General features: G+C 41.5%; 1 protein-coding gene across 5 annotated transcripts in view; it reads right to left on the reverse strand.

The window, feature by feature from the left end:
* FAM13A (family with sequence similarity 13 member A) overlaps positions 1–20,946 on the reverse strand; it is a 246,068-nt gene that overhangs the window by 170,033 nt on the left and 55,089 nt on the right. For all 5 annotated transcript variants that reach the window (XM_073638068.1, XM_073638063.1, XM_073638065.1 and 2 more), the window contains exon 3: positions 19,595–19,804. In XM_073638068.1, the coding sequence (XP_073494169.1) occupies positions 19,595–19,804 (210 nt within the window). The remainder of the gene's footprint in view (positions 1–19,594; positions 19,805–20,946) is intronic.

Here is a 20,946-nt window from a genome sequence, read left to right on the forward strand (position 1 = left end):
CACACACACGTACACTCACACTATAATAAAGTTTTGATTTTTTTTTTTTTTTTTTTACACACGCACAAAGCACACAAAATGTCCCGCCCGTCCCGCTCATCCCAGTCTAGGGCGTACTCAGCTGAGGAGGCTATGTCAGGTTGGTGTGTGTGTGTTGTAGTGTATGAGATTGTGTGTGTGTGTGTGGTGTATGCACTACAATATACCACACCGCACACCAACCTGACATGCACTACACAATGGTGTCCGCTAACAAATTGGAACCATGTTGCGTTTGGAGAGTCCCTGTGTGCCCAAACATTGGAGCTCCCCAACAAGTGACCCCATTTTGGAAACTAGACCCCCCAAGGCACCTATATAGATGCATAGTGAGCACTTGGAACCCCCAGGTGCTTCACAAATTGATAAAAATGAAAAAGTGAAAAAAAAAAACACTTTTTTATTTTTACGGATTAATTTGCTAAGGACCTGGGGGTCCCAAGTGCTCACTATGCATCTAGATAGGTGCCTTGGGGGGTCTAGTTTCCAAAATGGGGTCACCTGTGGGGGAGCTCCAATGTTTGGGCACACAGCGGCTCTCCAAACGCAACATCGTGTCTTCTAACAATTTGAGCCGACAATTTGTTAGCGGACACCATGTTGCATTTGGAGAGCCGCTGTGTGCCCAAACATTGGAGCTCCCCCACAAGTGACCCCATTTTAGAAACTAGACCTCCCAAGGCACCTATCTAGATGCATAGTGAGCACTTGGAACCCCCAGGTGCTTCACAAATTGATTCATAAAAATGAAAAAGTAGAAAAAAAAACACTTTTATTTTTAAGGATTAATTTGTGAAGGACCTGGGGGTTCCAAGTGCTCACTATGCATCTAGGTAGGTGCCTTGGGGGGTCTAGTTTCCAAAATGGGGTCACTTGTGGGGGAGCTCCAATGTTTGGGCACACAGCGGCTCTCCAAACGGGACATGGTGTCCGCAAACAAATTGAATGGAAAATCGGCTCAAATTGTTAGCGGACACCATGTTGCGTTTGGAGAGCCCCTAATGTGCCTAAAAAGTGGAGCTCCCCCACAAGTGACCCCTTTTTGGAAACTAGACCCCCCAAGGCACCTATCTAGATGCATAGTGAGCACTTGGAACCCCCAGGTGCTTCACAAAATGATCTGTGAAAACAAAAAAGTACTTTTTTTTTTCACAAAAATTTTCTTTTAGCCTAAATTTTTTAATTTTCACATGGGTAACAGGATAAAATGCATCCTAAAATGTGTTGGTCAATTTCTCCTGAGTACACTGATACCTCATATGTGGTCATAAACCACTGTTTGGGCGCATGGCAGGGCTCAGAAGAGAAGGAGCGCAATTTGACTTTTGGAGCTAATTTTCCATTCAAAAAGTAAAATGGCGCTCCTTCCCTTCTGAGCCCTGCCGTGTGCCCAAACAGTGGTTTATGACCACATATGAGGTATCAGTGTACTCAGGAGAAATTGACCAACAAATTTTAGGATGCATTTTATCCTGTTACCCATGTGAAAATTAAAAAATTTAGGCTAAAAGAAAATTTTTGTTAGAAAAATAAAAATGTTCATTTTTTTCTTCCATGTGGCTTTAGTTCCTGTGATGCACCTGAAGGGTTAATAATCTTCTTGAATGTAGTTTTGAGTAGCTTGAGGGGTGCAGTTTTTGGAATGGTGTCACTTTTGGGTGTTTTCTGTCATAAAGACCCCTCAAAGGGACTTCAAATGTGATGTGGTAACTAAAAAAATGGTTTTGTAAATTTTGCTGGAAGAAAGATAAATTGCTGATGAACTTTGAACCCTTCAAACTTCCTACCAACATTTTTTTTTTTTTCCAAAATTGTGCTGATGTAAAGTAGACATGTGGGAAATGTTATTTATTAACTATTTTGTGTCACATCACTCTCTGGTTTAGTAGAAAAAAAATTCAAAATTTGAAAATTGAAAAATTTTCTAATTTTTTCCCATATTTTTGATTTTTTCACAAATAAACGCAAATATTATCGACCTAAATTTAATACTAACATGAAGCCCAATATGTCACGAAAAAACAATCTCAGAATCGCTAGGATCCGTTGAAGTGTTCCAGAGTTTTTACTTCGTAAAGGGACACTGGTCAGAATTGACAAAAATGCCAAGGTCTTTAGGGTCAAAATAGGCTGGGTCCTGAAGGGGTTAAAAAAAATAAAAAAAAGTCATTTTCCGAGACCCGTAGAGTCTCCATTTTTCGGGATCTGGGGCCAGGTGAGGGCTTATTTTTTGCGTGCCGTGCTGACATTTTAATTGATACCATTTTGGGGTAGATACGATGTTTTGATCGCCTGTTATTGCATTATATTGCAATGTTGTGGCGACCAAAAAAAGTAATTCTAGAGTTTTGATTTTTTTTATCATTACGCCGCAATTCTCTTTATATATTTATAGATCGGGCGATTCTGAAACCGGCGATACCAAATATGTGTATATTAGATTTTTTTTATTGTTTTATTTTGAATGGGGCGAAAGGGGGGTGATTTAAACTTTTATATATTTTTAAAAACATTTTTTTTTACTTTTTACCTATTTCAATAGTCTTCATGGGAGAACAGAAGCTGCAATCATCTGATGATCTGATTGCCTGTGTGTAGCAGAAATGCTCACTTGCTAAGAGCGCCGACCGCTGAGCGGCGCTCATAATACCCTGGCAATGACAATCGCAGGGGTCTCCTGCAGACCCCGGGTTGTCATGTTGTCATGTCATGCCAACCCATCGGCGACCCTCGGTCATGTGACACAGGTACCGATGGGCGGGACTAGTGACGTCCTTCCGCCGCGGTCATGTTAAATGCCGCTGTCAGAGATTGACAGAGGCATTTTAACATGTTAACAGCCGCGGGTGGATCGTAATTCCACCTGCGGCTGTTAGGAGCACATGACAGCTTATCAGATTAGCTGTCATGTCCGCAGGAAGATACGAGCTCATCGCCGGAGCCCGCGCCAAAGGGACAGAGACGCCATGTGCCGCCATGTAAGAAGTTAGGCTGTGTGCCCACGATGCGTTTTTTAAGCGTTTCCGCAGAGGCAAAAACGCTGCAGAAACGCTTAAAAAACGAATGGTAGAAGGTCTCCCTTGTTCCCCAATGATAATCCACATGTGCTGTTCACATGCTGCGGAAATTTCCGCTGCGGGTTATCATTGCGGAAAAAAACGCAGCACTACCAATTATTTTGCGGAAGCGCTGCGTTTTCGCCGCCATTGACTTGCATTGGAACGCTTGGATTAAGCATCACTGCATCTGTACTTGCGGAATCCATGCGGTTCAATGTGCGGATGGTACCCGGATGTGGAGGACAGGAGACTCTCCTCCGGACCCGGGTACCATAGAAACTGTAAAAAAAAAATAAAATAAAAAATAAATATATTTACCTTCTGATGGCCCGCGGTGCGCTTGTCTTCGCTTTCCTGGCAGATCGCGGTGGACTGAAGGACCTGCACTGACGTCATTTAGTCATGTGACGGCAGGTCCTTCAGTGTAGAGTACCGTGAGCTGCCGGCAAGCCAGGATGGAGCGAATAAAGACTCCGGGGGCCATCGGAAGGTAAGTATAGATTTATTTTTTATTTATTTTACCATTCTTTCGGTCACACTATATAAATCCATGCCGTTTGCATGGATTTATATAGTGTGACCAAGTTGACAAGCACTTTCCAAGTGATGCTATCACCTGGAAAGCGCTTGACAACCCGCATGCGGAAATGCATGTGAAGAACGCTTCACATCCGCATGTCCCTGGCAGGAAAAACGCATGTACAATCCGCATGTACAATCCGCATGCATTTTTTCTGCAAGGGAGATGCAGAAACGCTCAGGAAAAAATTCTGAGCATTTCTGCATTGTGGGCACATAGCCTTATTCCTGTTATACCTGTTCAGTTTAGAAGTGACTTTGGGGGTCCTCTATGTTAGAAACCACCAAAAGTAAGTATAGATTTCTTTTTTTTATTTTTTACCATTCTTTAAGGTCACACTATATAAATCCATGCCGGTTGCATGGATTTACAGTGCTGGCCAAAAGTATTGGCACCCCTGCAATTCTGTCAGATAATACTCAGTTTATTCCTGAAAATGATTGCAATCACAAATTCTTTGGTATTATTCTCTTCATTTAATTTGCTTGCAAGGAAAAAACACAAAAGAGAATGAAGCAAAAATCAAATCATTGATCATTTCACACAAAACTCCAAAAATGGGCCAGACAAAAGTATTGGCACCCTCAGCCTAATACTTGGTTGCACAACCTTTAGCCAAAATAACTGCGAACAACCGCTTCCGGTAACCATCAATGAGTTTCTTACAATGCTCTGCTGGAATTGTAGACCATTCTTCTTTGGCAAACTGCTCCAGGTCCCTGATATTTGAAGGGTGCCTTCTCCAAACTGCCATTTTGAGATCTCTCCACAGGTGTTCTATGGGATTTAGGTCTGGACTCATTGCTGGCCACCTTAGAAGTCTTCAGTGCTTTCTCTAAAACCATTTTATAGTGCTTTTGGAAGTGTGCTTTTGGAAGACCCATGACATCTGAGGGAGACCCATCTTTCTCACACTGGGCTCTACATTATGCTGCAAAATTTGTTGGTAGTCTTCAGACTTCATAATGCCATGCACACGGTCAAGCAGTCCAGTGCCAGAGGCAGCAAAGCAACCCCAAAACATCAGTGAACCTCCGCCATGTTTGACTGTAGGGACCGTGTTCTTTTCTTTGAATGCCTTTTTTTTTTTCCTGTACACTCTATGTTGATGCTTTTTCCCAAAAAGCTCTACTTTTGTCTCATATGACCAGAGAACATTCTTCCAAAACGTTTTAGGCTTTCTCAGGTAAGTTTTGGCAAACTCCAGCCTGGCTTTTTTATGTCTCGCGGTAAGAAGTGGGGTCTTCCTGGGTATCCTACCATACAGTCTCTTTTCATTCAGATGTCGACAGATAGTACGGGTTGACACTGTTGTACCCTCGGACTGCAGGGCAGCTTCAACTTGTTTGGATGTTAGTCGAGGTTCTTTATCCACCATCTGCACAATCCTGCGTTGAAATCTCTCGTCAATTTTTCTTTTCCGTCCACATCTAGGGAGGTTAGCCATAGTGCCATGGGCTTTAAACTTCTTGATGACACTGTGCACGGAAGACACAGGAACATTCAGGTCTTTGGAGATGGACTTGTAGCCTTGAGATTGCTCATGCTTCCTCACTATTTGGTTTCTCAAGTCCTCAGACAGTTCTTTGGTCTTCTTTCTTTTCTCCATGCTCAATGTGGTACACACAAGGACACAGGACAGAGGTTGAGTCAACTTTAATCCATGTTAACTGGCTGCAAGTGTGATTTAGTTATTGCCAACACCTGTTAGGTGCCACAGGTAAGTTACAGGTGCTGTTAATTACACGAATTAGAGAAGCATCACATGATTTTTCAAAGGGTGCCAATACTTTTGTCCACCCACTTTTTTAGGTTTGGTGTGGAATTATATCCAATTTGGCTTTAGGACAATTCTTTTTGTGTTTTTTTCATTGAAGACAAATTAAATGAAGAGAATAATACCAAAGAATTTGTGATTGCAATCATTTTCAGGAAGAAACTGAGTATTATCTGACAGAATTGCAGGGGTGCCAATACTTTTGGCCAGCACTGTATATAGTGTGACCAAGTTGTCAAGCACTTTCCAAGTGATGCTAAAATCGCTTGGAAAGCGCTTGTCAACCCGCATGCAGAAATGCATGTGAAGAACGCTTCACATCCGCATGTCCCTGGCAGGGAAAACGCATGTAGAATCCATATGCGTTTTTTCTGCCAGGGAGATGCAGAAACGCTTAGGAAAAAATCCTGAGCATTTCTGCATAGTGGGCACATAGCCTTAAAGTGGTTTTCCCGTGAACAAAGTACATTTTAATTAATAGATCAAAGTAACTTCCACAATTGGATGTCAAAAAAATGTTCCTGTGCTGACATAATCTTCTAAATGTGCCCCTGCTGTGTACTGTGTAATGGCTGTGTCTGACCGTGCAGGAACATGGTCTGATCATACCACATCTCCTGGGCAGGGGAGGAAGCAAAAGAAAATATACAGACAGGACACCACAGGATTGTAGCCGATTCTTTATGTGAGGTAAAACATTTCCCTGCCTGTTTTTAAGCAATATTTTACCTGAAAGAATCAGCTGTGATCCTGTGCTGTCCTGTCTGTATACTGCTTTGCGTCCCACCTTGCCAAGGAGGTGTGATATGATCAGACCATGTCCCTGTACGGTCAGACACAGCCATTACACAGTACACAGCAGGGGCACATTTAGAAGATTACTTCAGCACAGGATCATATTTTTTAAATAAATCCAATTGTGAAACTTATTATTACTTATTATTTCAAGATCTATTCATTAAAATGTTGATTAAAATTAACTTTGTTTGTGAGAAAACCCCTTTAAAGGGGGAGAGAACAGAACTGAGGGCTATTAGGTTCTGAAAGGGCTGTGGAGTTGGTAAGCCAAACCACCGACTCCAACTTCTACTCAGACTTCCCTGACTTGCGACTCAGACTCCAACTCTAACTCCACAGCCCTGCCTCACTACTGAGCGTGTACATAAAGTGCAGCACAGATTCATCTCACTACTGAGCGTGTACATAAAGTGCAGCACAGATTCATCTCACTACTGAGCGTGTACATAAAGTGCAGCACAGATTCATCTCACTACTGAGCGTGTACATAAAGTGCAGCACAGATTCATCTCACTACTGAGCATGTACATAAAGTGCAGCACAGATTCATCTCACTGCCTCACTACTGAGCGTGTACATAAAGTGTAGCACAGATTTATCTCACCTAAAAGCAGAGATCCTTACATCAGGAACAGAACAGACATTTATAGGACATTTCATAGCTTTCCCAAATTCTTATGAAAACATTTACAGCACACACTGCATTATACTAATGAACCCAATATATATTTTAGGAGTCGGAGTCGGTCCATTTTATATCAACTCCAACTCCACCAAAATGGACACTGACTCTGACTTCACAGCCCTGGCGCCCTGACATAAAAACTGTAACATGAGGTGGCATTTATAGCTGCTCCATGTGAACACAGTCTAATTAAGATCAGTGCATCTTTACCCTGGTGACATGTCTTCAGGAACCTGCCAGGCTACTCCCATATGTCATGTGATCCCACTGAAATAGGTGACTTCTGCCTACATTTATCTATTGTGTATGGGCATCTTTAGAGAATGCAAAATAATAAAAATACTAAAAAGTAAATTGTCAGTGTCCATGCCTCGATGAATTGCATTATTCATGCTGACTAATTCATAAAATAAAACATAAAATATCAATCCTGCAGAACAGTCTAAACGGGTATGTTTCAACTCAAGTTTTTACTTGCTATATGCAAATATATTTCATATGAAAGTACTCAATAGATATATTTTTTTCTCAGCAGAATTATGAAGTAAGTGCAATCTAGTAGAAAGTAAAAGAACAATAACAGACACTGTGATGAGCCATTTAGATACAGCCAAGAGACTTTCTGGCTTCACAGGATTTCTCATTCTGGACCAAGTGCTCTCAATAGCAAGTCCTCAATTCAGCACTTGAAGCAATCTGTGTTCAGACACGCCAGCCTTTCACTGACAAGACACTGGGATCCCTGGAAGAAGTGTGCCACATGGCATGCCTGCACAGTAGCCAATACTGACAGCGGGTTTTCGTATATAAACTGAACGAAACTGCAAGCTTATCTAAACTGTACGTTATTTACATGAAATTTTTTTTACATGCACATAAAGGTTAACAAATACCTACAGTTACATATAAAATAATATGTATGAGGATCTAGAGTTCAAATATTATAATATGCATCATCATGGGGATTTCTGGCCTCATGTAAGTAAAGTCTAAGGTGCAAATACGCCGATAACCAAATGAGTCCCAAAGAACGAAGAGCGGATATATATTACATACTAGCAGTACCCGGTCACGCGTTGCTGTGGCTCAGTGTGGTTAAATGGAAAAGCAATTAAAGAGAAAGCGCACGTTTCTGAAATATTTAATTTCACAATACTTGTGGGTATACAATATTTTTTGTTGTTCCATTGTCTGTGTAGATATAGTAGATATAAAGATTGTCTGGTTTGCCAACTCTTAAACATGCAACATATAATTGTCCATGTGAGAAGCAATCCGTGTCTAGATTTAACCCCTTTTCAATCTGGTCAGTAATAGTACGCACCAGGTCGGAAAGGCCGGTTCAGTGAGGGCTCCAGCGCTGAGCCCGCACTGAACCGGGCACATGTCAGCTGATTCTTACAGCTGACAAGTGCCCGCAACAGCCGCGGGTGGAATCGCGATCCACCCGTGGCTGTTAACCAGTTAAATGCCGCTGTCAATCTCTGACAGCGGCATTTAAGATCGCCGCGCCGGAAGTGCGGCATTGGCCCCGCCCATCAGTGACCCAGTCACATGATCATGGGTCACCGATGGGTTGGCATGACAACCCAAGGTCTGCAGCAGACCCCTGTGATTGTCATGTCTCAATTGCTATGAGCGCCACTCAGTGGTCGGCGCTCATAGCAAGTGACCATTTTTCCGGCATACAGGCGATCTGCTCGTCGCCTGTATGCAGGAGAAGCAATCAGACAACTGCTGCTTCTAGTCTCCTATGGAGACTATAGAAGCAAGCAGAAAGTGTAAAAAAATGTTTTTAAAAATATAAAAAAATATATAAAAGCCCCATTCAAAATAAAATAATAATAATAAAAAAACCACATACACAGATTTGGTATCGCCGCGTTGAGAATCGCCCGATCTATCAATATAAAAAAAGAATTAATCCGATCGGTAAACGGAATAACGTGAAAAAAATTCTAAACGCCAGATTTATGTTTTTTTGGTCGCCGCAACATTGCAATAAAATGCAATGACGGGCGATCAAAACATCGGATCTACCCTGAAAAGGTATTAATAAAAACGTCAGCTCGACACGCAAAAAATAAGCGCTCACCCAGCCCCAGATCCCAAAAAATTGAGGTGCTACGGGTCTCGGAAAATGGCGCCATTTTTTTTATTCAAACAAACTTTGGATTTTTTTTTCACCACTTAAATAAAAAAAAACTTGTACATGTTTGGTGTCTACAAACTCGTAATACCCTCTAGAATAATAATGGCAGGTCAATTTTAGCATTCAGTGAACGTGGTAAAAAAAAAAAAAAAAAATACTGTGGAATTGCATTTTTTTTGCAATTTCACTGCACTTGGATTTTTTTTTCCCGTTTTCCAGCACACGATATGGTAAAACCAGTGATGTTGTTCAAAAGTACAACTTGTCCCGCAAAAAATAAGCCCTCACACGGCCATATTGAACGAAAAACAAAAGAGTTCTGGCTCTGGGAAGAAGGGGAGTAAAAAATGAAAACGCAAAAACGGAAAAACCCAAGGTAGTTTAAGGGGTTAAACCGCACAATTCTAAAGATTGGCCCTGAGCTTTGTTGATGGTGATTGCAAACGCCAATCGAATTGGGAATTGCAATCTCTTAACTTGAAATGGAATATCCGTCGGAATCATAGGAATGCGAGGACTGAGGACATCTTCACTTTTGAAAGGTCCAGTCAAGATTGTTGCTTCAGCGACGTTGCTCATTAATTGTTTTACTGCAAGCCATGTGCCATTGCAAAGCTTTGGCTGGTTGATATTTCTCAGCATGATAATTGGCACGCCGATTTTCAATTGCAGTACGTGCGGTGGCATCCCTGGCAGATTGAGTGAAATCAAAAATTCTGTTGGATAAATAACCGCTTGATCTGCTTCCACAACAGTGTCGACGGACTTATATGTGACTGCTTTTTTTTGAACGTTAGACTGAATAATTTTGTTAAGTTCGTAGACGTCTTTGTTCTTGGCCGCAAGACTAGCTCGCTCACTTGCCAATCGTGATTCTTATAATTGGTTTGAATATTGGGAAATATTTTTTCAACCAATTGTTGTTTGACGTCACTAAATTGCAGAAATTATGAGGCAATGAAATTCGTCCTGAGGTCAGATCAACAGGCACCTTTCCGTTCCCAATTTCCAGCAATTGATGTGAGAATTTTTCAGCTGATCGATCGTTTTGCATATTTGTAGTTAATTTTAACATCTTTAATAGACTTCCTGTTCTGTACAGAAGACTTTTCATCAGAAACAATCATCTCCAGATAAATACAGGCAGGATGGTAATGACGGATAACACCTACATACACAGATAACACAGGGTCCACCATTTATAATAGGTGGTCACCACTCACCTCCTCCCTTCCAAATGACCTCAGCTTCAAAAGCTCATTATGAGTTGCATAAAAAGCACCAGTAAATGTGCTGATGAAAAAGCAGCATTTTTCACAAAAAAACACTGCATAAATCCATTTTCTAACTGTAGTTTTGGTCTACATTAATAAACACTAAAAATATTATATTATTATTATTTATTATTATAGCGCCATTAATTCCATGGCGCTTTACATGTTTAAAAGCAATATACATAGCAAACAACAAGTACAATAATTTTAACAAAAACGAGTCAGCGACTGGTACAGGAGGAGCGAGGACCCTGCCCGTGAGGGCTCACAATCTACAAGGGATGGGTGAGGATACAGTAGTTGGGGGTAGAGCTGGTCATGCAGCGGTATAGTGGAGCGAGGGTTACTGCAGGTTGTACACATGTCGGAAGAGGCAGGTCTTCAGCTTCCTTTTATAGGTTTCCATGGTAGCTGAGAGTCTGATATGTTGGGGTAGAGAGTTCCAGAGTAGGGGGGATGCACGGGAGAAATCTTGTATGCAATTGTGGGAAGAGGAGATAAGAGGGGAGTAAAGAAGGAGATCTTGTGAGGATCGGAGGTTGTGTGCAGGTTATGTATCAGGAGACTAGATACAGATGTATGGAGGAGACAAGTTGTGGACGGCTTTGTATGCCATGGTTAGGGTTTTGAACTGGAGTCTCTGGGCAATGGGGAGCCAGTGAAGGGATTGACAGAGAGGTGAGGTCGGGACTAGCGGGGGGTCAGGTGGATTAGTCGGGCAGCAGAGTTTAGGATAGATTGCAGGGGTGTGTGTTAGAAGGGAGACCACAGAGCAGGAGGCTGCAGTAGTCGAGGTGGGAGATGATGAGGGCGTGCACTAGGGTTTTTGCAGATTCAAGGTTGAGGAATGTGCGGATCCGGGAGATATTTTTGAGTTGGAGTCGGCAGGAAGTGGAAAGGGCTTGGATATGTGGTTTGAAGGAGAGATCAGAGTCAAGGGTGCTTGAAAGTTTGTGAACCTGTGAGAATTTTCCATAGAGATCTAAATCAAACAAATTATATTAGACTTTGTTATTTTCTATTGAAGTAAATGCTCCAATGTCACATCTATGAGTGGCAGAAGTATCTAAACCTTTAGAATTAGTAGATATATAATTTGGGCAGCACAGTGGTTAGCACTGTAGCTATGTAACACTTTGGTCCTGAGTTCAAAACCCACTAAGGACAACATCTTGATAGAGGGTTTGTTTGCTCTTCCCATGATTACATGGCTGTTCTCCGGTTTCCTTGCACACTCCAAAGACATACTAGTGGGGAATTTCAATTGTGAGCACCAAAGGGGACAGTGATGATAATGTCTGTAAAGCGCAGCAGAATATAATGGCACTATGTAAACAAAGCCTAATAAAATAATAATAAAAACACTGGTCTACAAAAAGAACATTGCTGCTCATCTGTAGATCTATTAAAGATCTACAGATGAGATCTACTAAAGATCACTTGGCCAAAGAATTAGGTTATTAGAACAATGTTTTGTGAATGGATGAGAGGCATTATAGGCCCAATTTATCAAGACCGGCATTATTCACACTTGTCTTGATGATGGGGAGTGCTGGAGTCCAGACCCTCCTGATTCATGTAGATTGGCATATTTTGCGACTTTTCAAAGCTTTTACACCAGAATTCTAGCATGAAAGCTTTGATGAATCGGGTCCTATGTTTGGAGAAATAAAAACACTCATTCTGTCTGTGAACATAGTGGTGGTAGTATCATGGGTTGGGCTTGTTCTGATGCATCTGAGCCACGAAGGCTCACCAACATTGGTGAAACAATGAAATCTGAATTAATTTTTTTTTTTCAATTCTTTATTTTCAATTTAGAATCAAAGCAGAAACACTATGTAACACAGAAGTACATATTGGATCCACTAATAGAGAAAACATAGTCACTGCATCACACAGTTATGATACAGTAAATACAGAATTTAACAATTTTCTAAGAGATAATGCAAAACGAAACAAATCAAAACAACACATTCCCAATTACAGGAGAGTATCAGTAATGTATTAGCGTGTTCTTGAAATTAAACCATTTCTTGAGGTATGCCGACTTTGAGTATACATAAGAGAGATTCGAAATACCTGTTCCCCATCAAGCTATCACTCTATAGGGCAGCGTGCCCCCGGGTCGCCTTGCAGAATTTGGCAATATATATAAGAGGTTAGTATTGCCACCCACAACATCCAATGGTGGTTGGCCACTCAGTCGACCACTGTGGCGTCCCCCACACACTCAGGGACTGGGAAGCGACGTCACCCCGTATATTGTATCCACGGGGCCCAAATCTTCCTAAACTTGTTATGAGTCAGAGAGTCCCAACTCGTCAGTTCTTCTAACCTGAATAGCTCTCTCATTTTACATTTCTATTCTTCTAGCATCGGTGGGGTTTGCTGTTTCCATTTAAGGGCTATCAGATGTTTTGCCGCCCCTAGCATCAGTGGGGCCAATTCATGCTTTTTTGGGTGGAAGTTATCTGTGGGGAGGGATAAGAGCACCTCCGCAGCCGTCAAGTCTGTCTCAAAAAGTTTGAGAGATCGCATGACCCCCATAACCCCAGACCAAAATTGTCGGAGGGCCGGGCAATACCAGAAGATATGGGACAAAGTGCCTCGCGCTCCCTCACACCTCCAGCATAGAGGGGAGTTGATTAGCCCCAAATGGTGAAGTTTATCCGGCGTGTAGTACCATCGCGAGAGCAATTTGTATGCCATTTCTTGGGACACCACACATCGTGAAAAACCATGTGAATTGAGACATATCTTTTGTTTATCTTGTGGAGAGAGATGGATATTCAGTTCAGTCTCCCAGGATTGTAAAAATAACGGTAAGGCATTGTCTGCCATATTCGTGAGATTAGAGTAGAGTCTAGATACAATTTTCGGAACAGGATGATTAACCTTTGTTAGAATCTCCAGCCAGAGCCATTTGGCGCGGGTTTCAGTTAGTTTTGTGGTCAAATTCATATAATGGGCAACATGTAGATGTTGTAAATGATTGAGAGGGCGTTTCCCAGCCGCCAATGGCCAACAGTTAACGCACGGAATTTTCCCCTGTAGCAAATGTGAAATGGGTTTTTGTGGTAGGGAGGACCACAGTTCGTAGGGGTCTATAAAATCCGGGGAGAAGAGGTAGGGGATAAGTCCTATTGGTATTTTATCTATAAAATTACAAATTGGTGCTCGGATTGGAATCAGTGCTCGTCTGGTTTGTAGAGTGGCTAGGAGAATGTCTCCCAATCCCTCTCTAGGAAGGGGGCAGTCTGTCCATAAATATTTCGATGCATGTTTTCCCAAGAGTTGCATTTCAATGTGCGAATCATGACCCTTCTCCGCCCATCTTATTAATTTTAGCCAGTTAGCCAGAAGGATGGCTTGATGATAGAAGATTAGGTTAAGTAGACCTGCTCCTCCCCCACATTTTGAGTGCATCAGAAGTTTCAAAGGTAGTCTGGCTTTTTTGTATTTCCAAACAAATTTGGCTATTAATTGGTGGAGAGAGTGTATGAAGGAAACGGGGAGTTGGATTGGGATCATGCTCATCACATAGAAAATCTTGGGGAAAACATAGGACTTAAACACATTTATCCTGCCGAGCCAGGACAGGAGGGGGGTATCATAGGAGTGCAGGAGAGTTTCAGTTTGCCTTATCAGTGGGGAGAAGTTGTGTTGGAAAAGCGTACTAGCATCATCCGTTATATATGTCCCCAGATATTTAAGTTTGTGATGTTGCCATTTAAAGGAGGCAAGACTCTTTAGAATTTGTACGTCCTCTCTAGACATCGATATATTCAGGGCCTCCGATTTGTCCAGATTAATCTTGAAATTGGAAAGTTCTCCAAACAAGGAGAAGAGTTCCAAAATCTTTGGGACTGCTATTTTGGGATTGGATAAAAGAAGCAAGAGATCATCCGCAAAGACAGCGGCCCTCAACTCCAAATGGTTAATCTTCAACCCCTCAATCTCAGGCTGTTGCCTGATTGCTTGGATAAATGATTCCATCACTAGGACGAATAAAGAAGGGGAGAGAGGGCAACCCTGCCTTGTGCCATTAGTGATATTAAAGGGCGCTGACAGAGTCCCATTCACCCTGACCCGGGCCGTAGGAAAGGTATACAGAGACATGATTGTTTCTATGAAAGGAGGGGGGAAGGCGAACCTATGCAGAACACACGCCATATAGCGCCAACTATGAATTCTGAATTTTAACAGCAAAATTCTAACAGAAAATGTCAGGATATTTGTCATGAATTTAAAGAGAACATGGGTCATGCAGCAAGATAATGACCCAAAGCACACAAGTCGTTCTACAAAACAATGGTTAAAGTTTTGGAATGGTCAAGTCAATGTCCTGACCTTTATCCTATAGAAATGTTGTAGAAAGATCTGAAGCGAGCAGTTCATGGAAAAAAACCTACCAATGTATTAGGCTGTGTGCCCACGATGCGTTTTTTAGGCGTTTCCGCAGCGGCAAAAATGCTGCAGAAACACTTAAAAAACACATGGTAGAAGGCCTGCCATGTTCCCCAATGATAATCCGCATGTCCTGTGCACATGCTGCGGAAATTTCCGCTGCGGATTATCATTGCGGAAAAAAACGCCGAGATTGACTTGCATTGAAACGCATGGATTCCGCATCACTGTATATGTAGATGCGCATTCCATGCGTTTCAAAGTGCGGATGGTACCCGGGTGTGGAGGAGAGGAGACTCTCCTCCGGACCCGGGTACCATAGAACCTGTAAAAAAAAAGAATAAAATAAAAAATAAATGTTATATTTACCTTTTGATGGCCCCCGATGCCATGCCGGCAGATCGCGATGGACTGAAGGTCCTGCGCTGACGTCATAGTCATGTGACGGGTCACGCGATGCTGACGTCGGCAGGTCCTTCAGTGTACCGCGAGCTGCCGGCAGGCCAGGACGGAGCGAAGCAAGACACCGGGGGCCATCGGAAGGTAAGTATAGATTAATTTTTTTATTTTTTAACCATTCTTTATGGTCACACTATATAAATCCATGCAGTTTGCATGGATTTATATATTGTGACCAAGTTGACAAGCACTTTCCAAGTGATGCTAAAATCGCTTGGAAAGCGCTTGTCAACCCGCATGCGGAAATGCAAGTGAAGAACGCTTCACATCCGCATGTCCCTGGCAGGAAAACGCATGTACAATCCGCATGCGTTTTTTTCTGCTAGAGAGATGCAGAAACGCTCAGGAAAAATCCGGAGCATTTCTACATCGTGGGCACATAGCCTTAGAGTTGAAAAGGTTTTGAAGGTAGGAATGGGCTAAAATTCCTCCAAACTGATATACAGCATTAATCAATTCCCAGAAATGTCTAAATGCACACGGGAGCCACACCAGATACTGAAAGCAAAGGTTCATATACTTTTATCGCTCACAGACATGTGATCTTGGATCATTTTCTTCAATCAAAAAATGACAAAATCTAATTATTTTTAAATTATTTATTTGATTTTATTCTCTTTATTATTAGGACCTGTATGAAAATCTGATGTGGTTTTAGCTTAAATTTATTCAAAAATATGGAAAATTCTGAAGGGTTTACAAACTTTCAAGCAACACTGTAGACTTCGGTAATTACCACATCACAAAACATGATGATGACGACATAAAAACTAATATAGCAAAAGAGAATACATGTTTAATTTGTCCACGAGTTCTAATATCTGAATATCCTGACACCCCCAACACCTGTTTGCAGCTCCCGCAGCTGTCAGATGTCCTGTACTCAGTAGACAGTCAGAACACCACATCTCCAAACACTCAGCAGCATTCCCAGGCACTGCAGCTCAGCCCCCATCCATCAACTGTAACGTCCTTGAACAAAGGCGGGACCTTTAAAACATGTAAAAACATAGGGGCTATCATATTTGATCGTAAAATAGTCCCTACCAGGTCATGAGCCATGATTTGGTACCTTTCTTGTCTGCCTTTTCTTACATGCAATCTTGGTTGTTGTCATTTGACCTGTTTTCTATTCAAGAGGAAGGAAACACATGACTGCTTTTGTCCGCATTTGTGTCTATTTCATCATACTTTTGCATGCTAGGTTTTCTTGGCCCCATATCTATAGTTGATTATTAATAGTGGATTTCCATTTGTAATTTTTCAATCAGTTTGCTTGTCGTGAGAGTAACAAACTCATCATTAACCACAGATTGTAGGCTTGCTAGCAGGGCCCTCACTTCTCTAGTATGAATTGCTGAATAATGTATTGCTGGGTAATGTCTTACAGCATTCATACATTCGTCCCTGCTGATTTGTAAAGTTCTGTAGAAAACATTAGTGCTATAGAAATAAAATTATTATCAGTTTCCCTTGCCTCTCCTATGCTGCTCCCAGTCTTTATTGACAGGCTGCAGCGGTGACATAATGACTACAGCACATGTGATACAGCCAATCACTGAGCTTAGCAGCCCTTATACAGGACAGAAAAAGGTTTATAAGGATGCCCCTGTGTAAGCTCTTCATGACCGCACGGTGTAAGGAAGTACGTGTAGTTGCACGGCAGTTATCCAGAAGTCATGCAGTTCATCCTCCAAACCTGCTCTTCCAGGCTTCATTAACAACACCTCTACCCCTCTATGTTGCAACCAGCCCTCCCCGAGCCTCATGGTTGTGCCACTGCCTTGTTCTCTTCGTGTATGCGCAGGGCAGTGAGGTGTACTCTGCCCAATTTCATAGTTGCTATAACCAGGCAACAGCTCATTTGTGAGTTTTTTTTAAAAAAAAGGATAGTAGAGCGGAGCAGTAACAAAGCGATAAAGAAGATGCCTAACTAACCCTCCGACTACATTAGTACACAGTACACGCTAGTGTAGAACTTTAATTACACATATTGTAGCAAAGGAGATTTCATATCTGCATTACCGTCTGGTAAACCACCGACGTGTTTAGGGACCTAAAATCTTGGGACGGGATCCCCAAAGTTTTTTCTAACTTATGTTAATTTGAAACACAGTTCCTAATCCTGTCCTCATAAAATGACTTTGAGTCACCCAGGAGGTAACAGGTAGTGCAATAAACAAAGAATGGATAAGTTAGAGCCCGGTGTCATAAAAGGCTTGAAGTTAATTCAGTGTTATATCGCACTTGTGGAAGAAGACATTAGTTGCAACAGCATTCTGAACATTTTTAGTTTCTTACTAAAAATCCAAATTTGTTCTTTAGTCCTACTGAAAAAGAAACAAAAGAGCGGCAAGTGAGAAGAGAACCTAAGGAACATCTCATATTGAAAGCCCATTTCAAAATATTTTCTTTTTAGATTGGTCACCTGGAGCTGCTGTGTGAGAATGGAGAATCAATTTCATTTAGAGCCCCATAATAATCACTTCTTCTAAATCACACCTAACTGAGCAAGAGGACCATCTGAGATATTATGGCCCCGATCCATCAAAGAATTTGCACCGGAATTCTGACCAAATTGACAGCAGTCGTAATGCGAGCTAGCATTACACTTGGTTTTCATGTCAAATGTGAGCAGCTGATTCCCCTATTGTTTAAAAGTGGAAAATATCAAAACTTTTTAAATATTTTTTCATACTTTATACCATAATTTTTGCATAATAAACATTAATGCTTTACATTTTTTCAATTATTTTATTTAATACGACTTTCACGGACAGACTTTGCCCAAGCTACTCCGCTTAGCAGGTCCCAGAGGGAACTTGACTTTTCCCCTTTAAACCCTATACAGGAATCTAGACTTAGTCAACTCAACCAAGGGAACCCTGTTCTAAGTATCTGGCAGCCGATGGAACGAGCTGTCAGAGAAAGGTTAACTAGTTGGGTCTAAACCAGAAAGGGAGGATACAGGACAATATCAGTAGTCAGAGAAGGAGGTAGCCGAGAAAAAAAAACGTGAGGATGGAGTCAGAGGCAGAATCGTCAGGCAGATGGAAGGTAAAGTCAGTCCAGATTCATAACGAGTATAAAGCAAGCAGGATCAGAAAACAGAGAATCAGGAGTGTAATCCAGTGTCAGCAAAAATGTATAACTGGCAACTCACAGCAAAAAGCTGGGTGTTTAGTTCTTCCCTGCTAAAGACGTATGTCAACTCACTGAGTTGCAGGGAGGCAACTCACTACCTAAGGACATATGGGACGTGCTGGCTACTAATGGCCATATCTCAGCCTGGATTGCAGATATAAAGACAATCCAAGGCTCATTTTGAGGTTCTCGCTCTAGTCATGACCCGGACTGAGATATCAGGGGTCAAAGTAAGAGCTTTAGGTGTCTGCAGCTGCCTCCAGACTCTCACTTCAACAGGTAATATCTCAGGATGGGTTGAGTCGATAGAAACTTCAAAATGAGCACTGAATTACATCTGTAGCTGTCTCCAGTCTAAAATAAAAGCCTGTTAAGATGCCCCTTCTCTTCAGCCAGTGTGAAGATGTGGAGGAGCTGACAGGTTGCAGGAGGGACAGAAGGGAGATGATGTGTAAGACCTTGTGTAAGAACAGAGGTGTATCACACCAGCAAAATAAAATACTTAGAAAATAGAAATAAAATTATATAAAAAATGGAAATGCCCTATTTTTGGTCATGCAAGTCCCATATCACCCCAAAACACCATACCAACAGAGAGGTTTGCAGATGGCAACATGCTATGGGGCGGTTTTTCAGCATACGGCACAGGCAAACTTCATATAATTGAAGGAAGGATGAAATGACAAATGTACCTAGACATTCATGATAAAAATTTGCTGCCATCTTCCAAGATGACAAAGATGAAATGAGGGTTGACAATTCAGCAACACAAATGATCCCAAACACACAGCCACGGAAACTCTCAATTGGTTTCAGAGAAAGAAGATAAAGCTGCTAGAATGACCACAATCACCTGACCGGACTCCAAAATTTATGGAAGGAACTAAAGCTCAGAGTTATGTCAATAGCACCTTAAGAAATATATTTACGGTCATTTCTTTTAGCAGCTTTGCGGCTTTCACAGCCATAAGTGGTTAAAAAGTAACTGAAAAAGACTGAATGTATGCACAGCAAGTCATTTTTAAATTGCAGTGCATATGTTCATTCTTTTTAGCACTTATTAAGGACTTTTTCAGGTGGAACTCGCCAGAAAAATAAATCATGTGCACATACCCAAAGGAATACTATTTTAAGCAAGCATAATTTATTTTTTTGTCTCACACAAAGAAAAAAAAAACACAATTCCTTTAAATTAGTTCAGACAAACTTGTACTTACCCTGGTAAATCTGAATGAACCTGGGAAGCATTGCAGTACTGATTACTCCATCTGGCATCTCTCGGAGGAATAGCTTCAGCAGACTGGCAGCAGAATGGACATCTCCATCCTCTGGCAATGTCACCTGCTCCCCATTTTCATACTTGACTCGCAGCTGTTCAACTACTTTGACATTTCCATTTATTCTAAAAAGGCCTTCCTGAGTCATCCCTGAAAACATACAACATTGAATGTTGCTCTAGTATTATCACATATGAAACAGCGCTATTAAATATACACATGTAAGAGGACATGTTAGTACAGATAAGTAGGTGTGTGAATGATGCCTACACAATTCAGACAAAGCAGGTGTATAAAAGGTTGAAGAATAGAAGATATTCAGTTATTTGAAATGCAACGTCAATTCCAAAAAACACTGAGATGCTGTGTAAAATGTAAAGAGAACAAGAAAGCATTGATTTGGAAATCTCTTATAGCAGTACATAAAAAACACAAATCAGAAGATGAAAGTTAGACACTTCTACATTTCATTGAAAAAAAAAAGAAGCATTTAGAAATTGATGGCAGCAACCAGGGCTGTGGAGTCGGTGTCCATTTTGGAGGAGTCGGAGTTGGAGTCGGTATAAAATGGACATACTCCAACTCCTGAAATATATAATAAATTGGTACAGTAATTCAATGCAGTTTGTGGGGAATATTTTTTTAATAAGAATTTGGGAAAGTTATGAAATGTCCTATAAATGTCTGTCCTATTCCTGATCTAAGGGTCTAGACTTTTAGCTGAGATTATGCTACAGTAAATTTATCACTTAAACATGAGCCCTGTATGAGGAAGTCGGAGTCGGTGTCATGGAAATTGAGGAGTTAGAGTTGGAGTCGGAGGTTTGGCTTACCGACTCCACAGCCCTGGCAGCAACACATCTCAAAATAGTTGGATAAGGATAACAAAAGGCTTGAAAAGTAAGTGGTACTAATGAAAAACAGATAGATGGTAAATTTTCAACTAAGTCACATGCCTGTGTATAAAATAGCATGTTAGAGAGGCTCAGAACCAAAGATGGTCAGAGATTCACCAATCTATGAACATCTGTGTCTAAAAACAGTTGAACAATTTCAGTAAAATGCTTTTCAACATAAAATTTGACTTTGACTATCTCACCATCTGCTCTGTTGACGGGGCGTGGCTGCCGATGTCATGTTGATTCAGAGCCAGCTACCTGCTGCATAACTACCGGGAGCCAGCTGTCAATCAGAATGACGTCAGCAGTCACGCCTCATCAACAAAGCAGCCTGCAAATGGAAACGCTGCTCTGTTTACATGAAGATGCAGAATCGCTGCAGGAGTGGTCTTT

This window comes from Phyllobates terribilis, unplaced genomic scaffold, assembly GCF_046119375.1.
Source record: "Phyllobates terribilis strain yellow unplaced genomic scaffold, ASM4611937v1 Scaffold_1__5_contigs__length_1240528914, whole genome shotgun sequence".
Lineage (NCBI taxonomy): Eukaryota > Metazoa > Chordata > Amphibia > Anura > Dendrobatidae > Phyllobates > Phyllobates terribilis.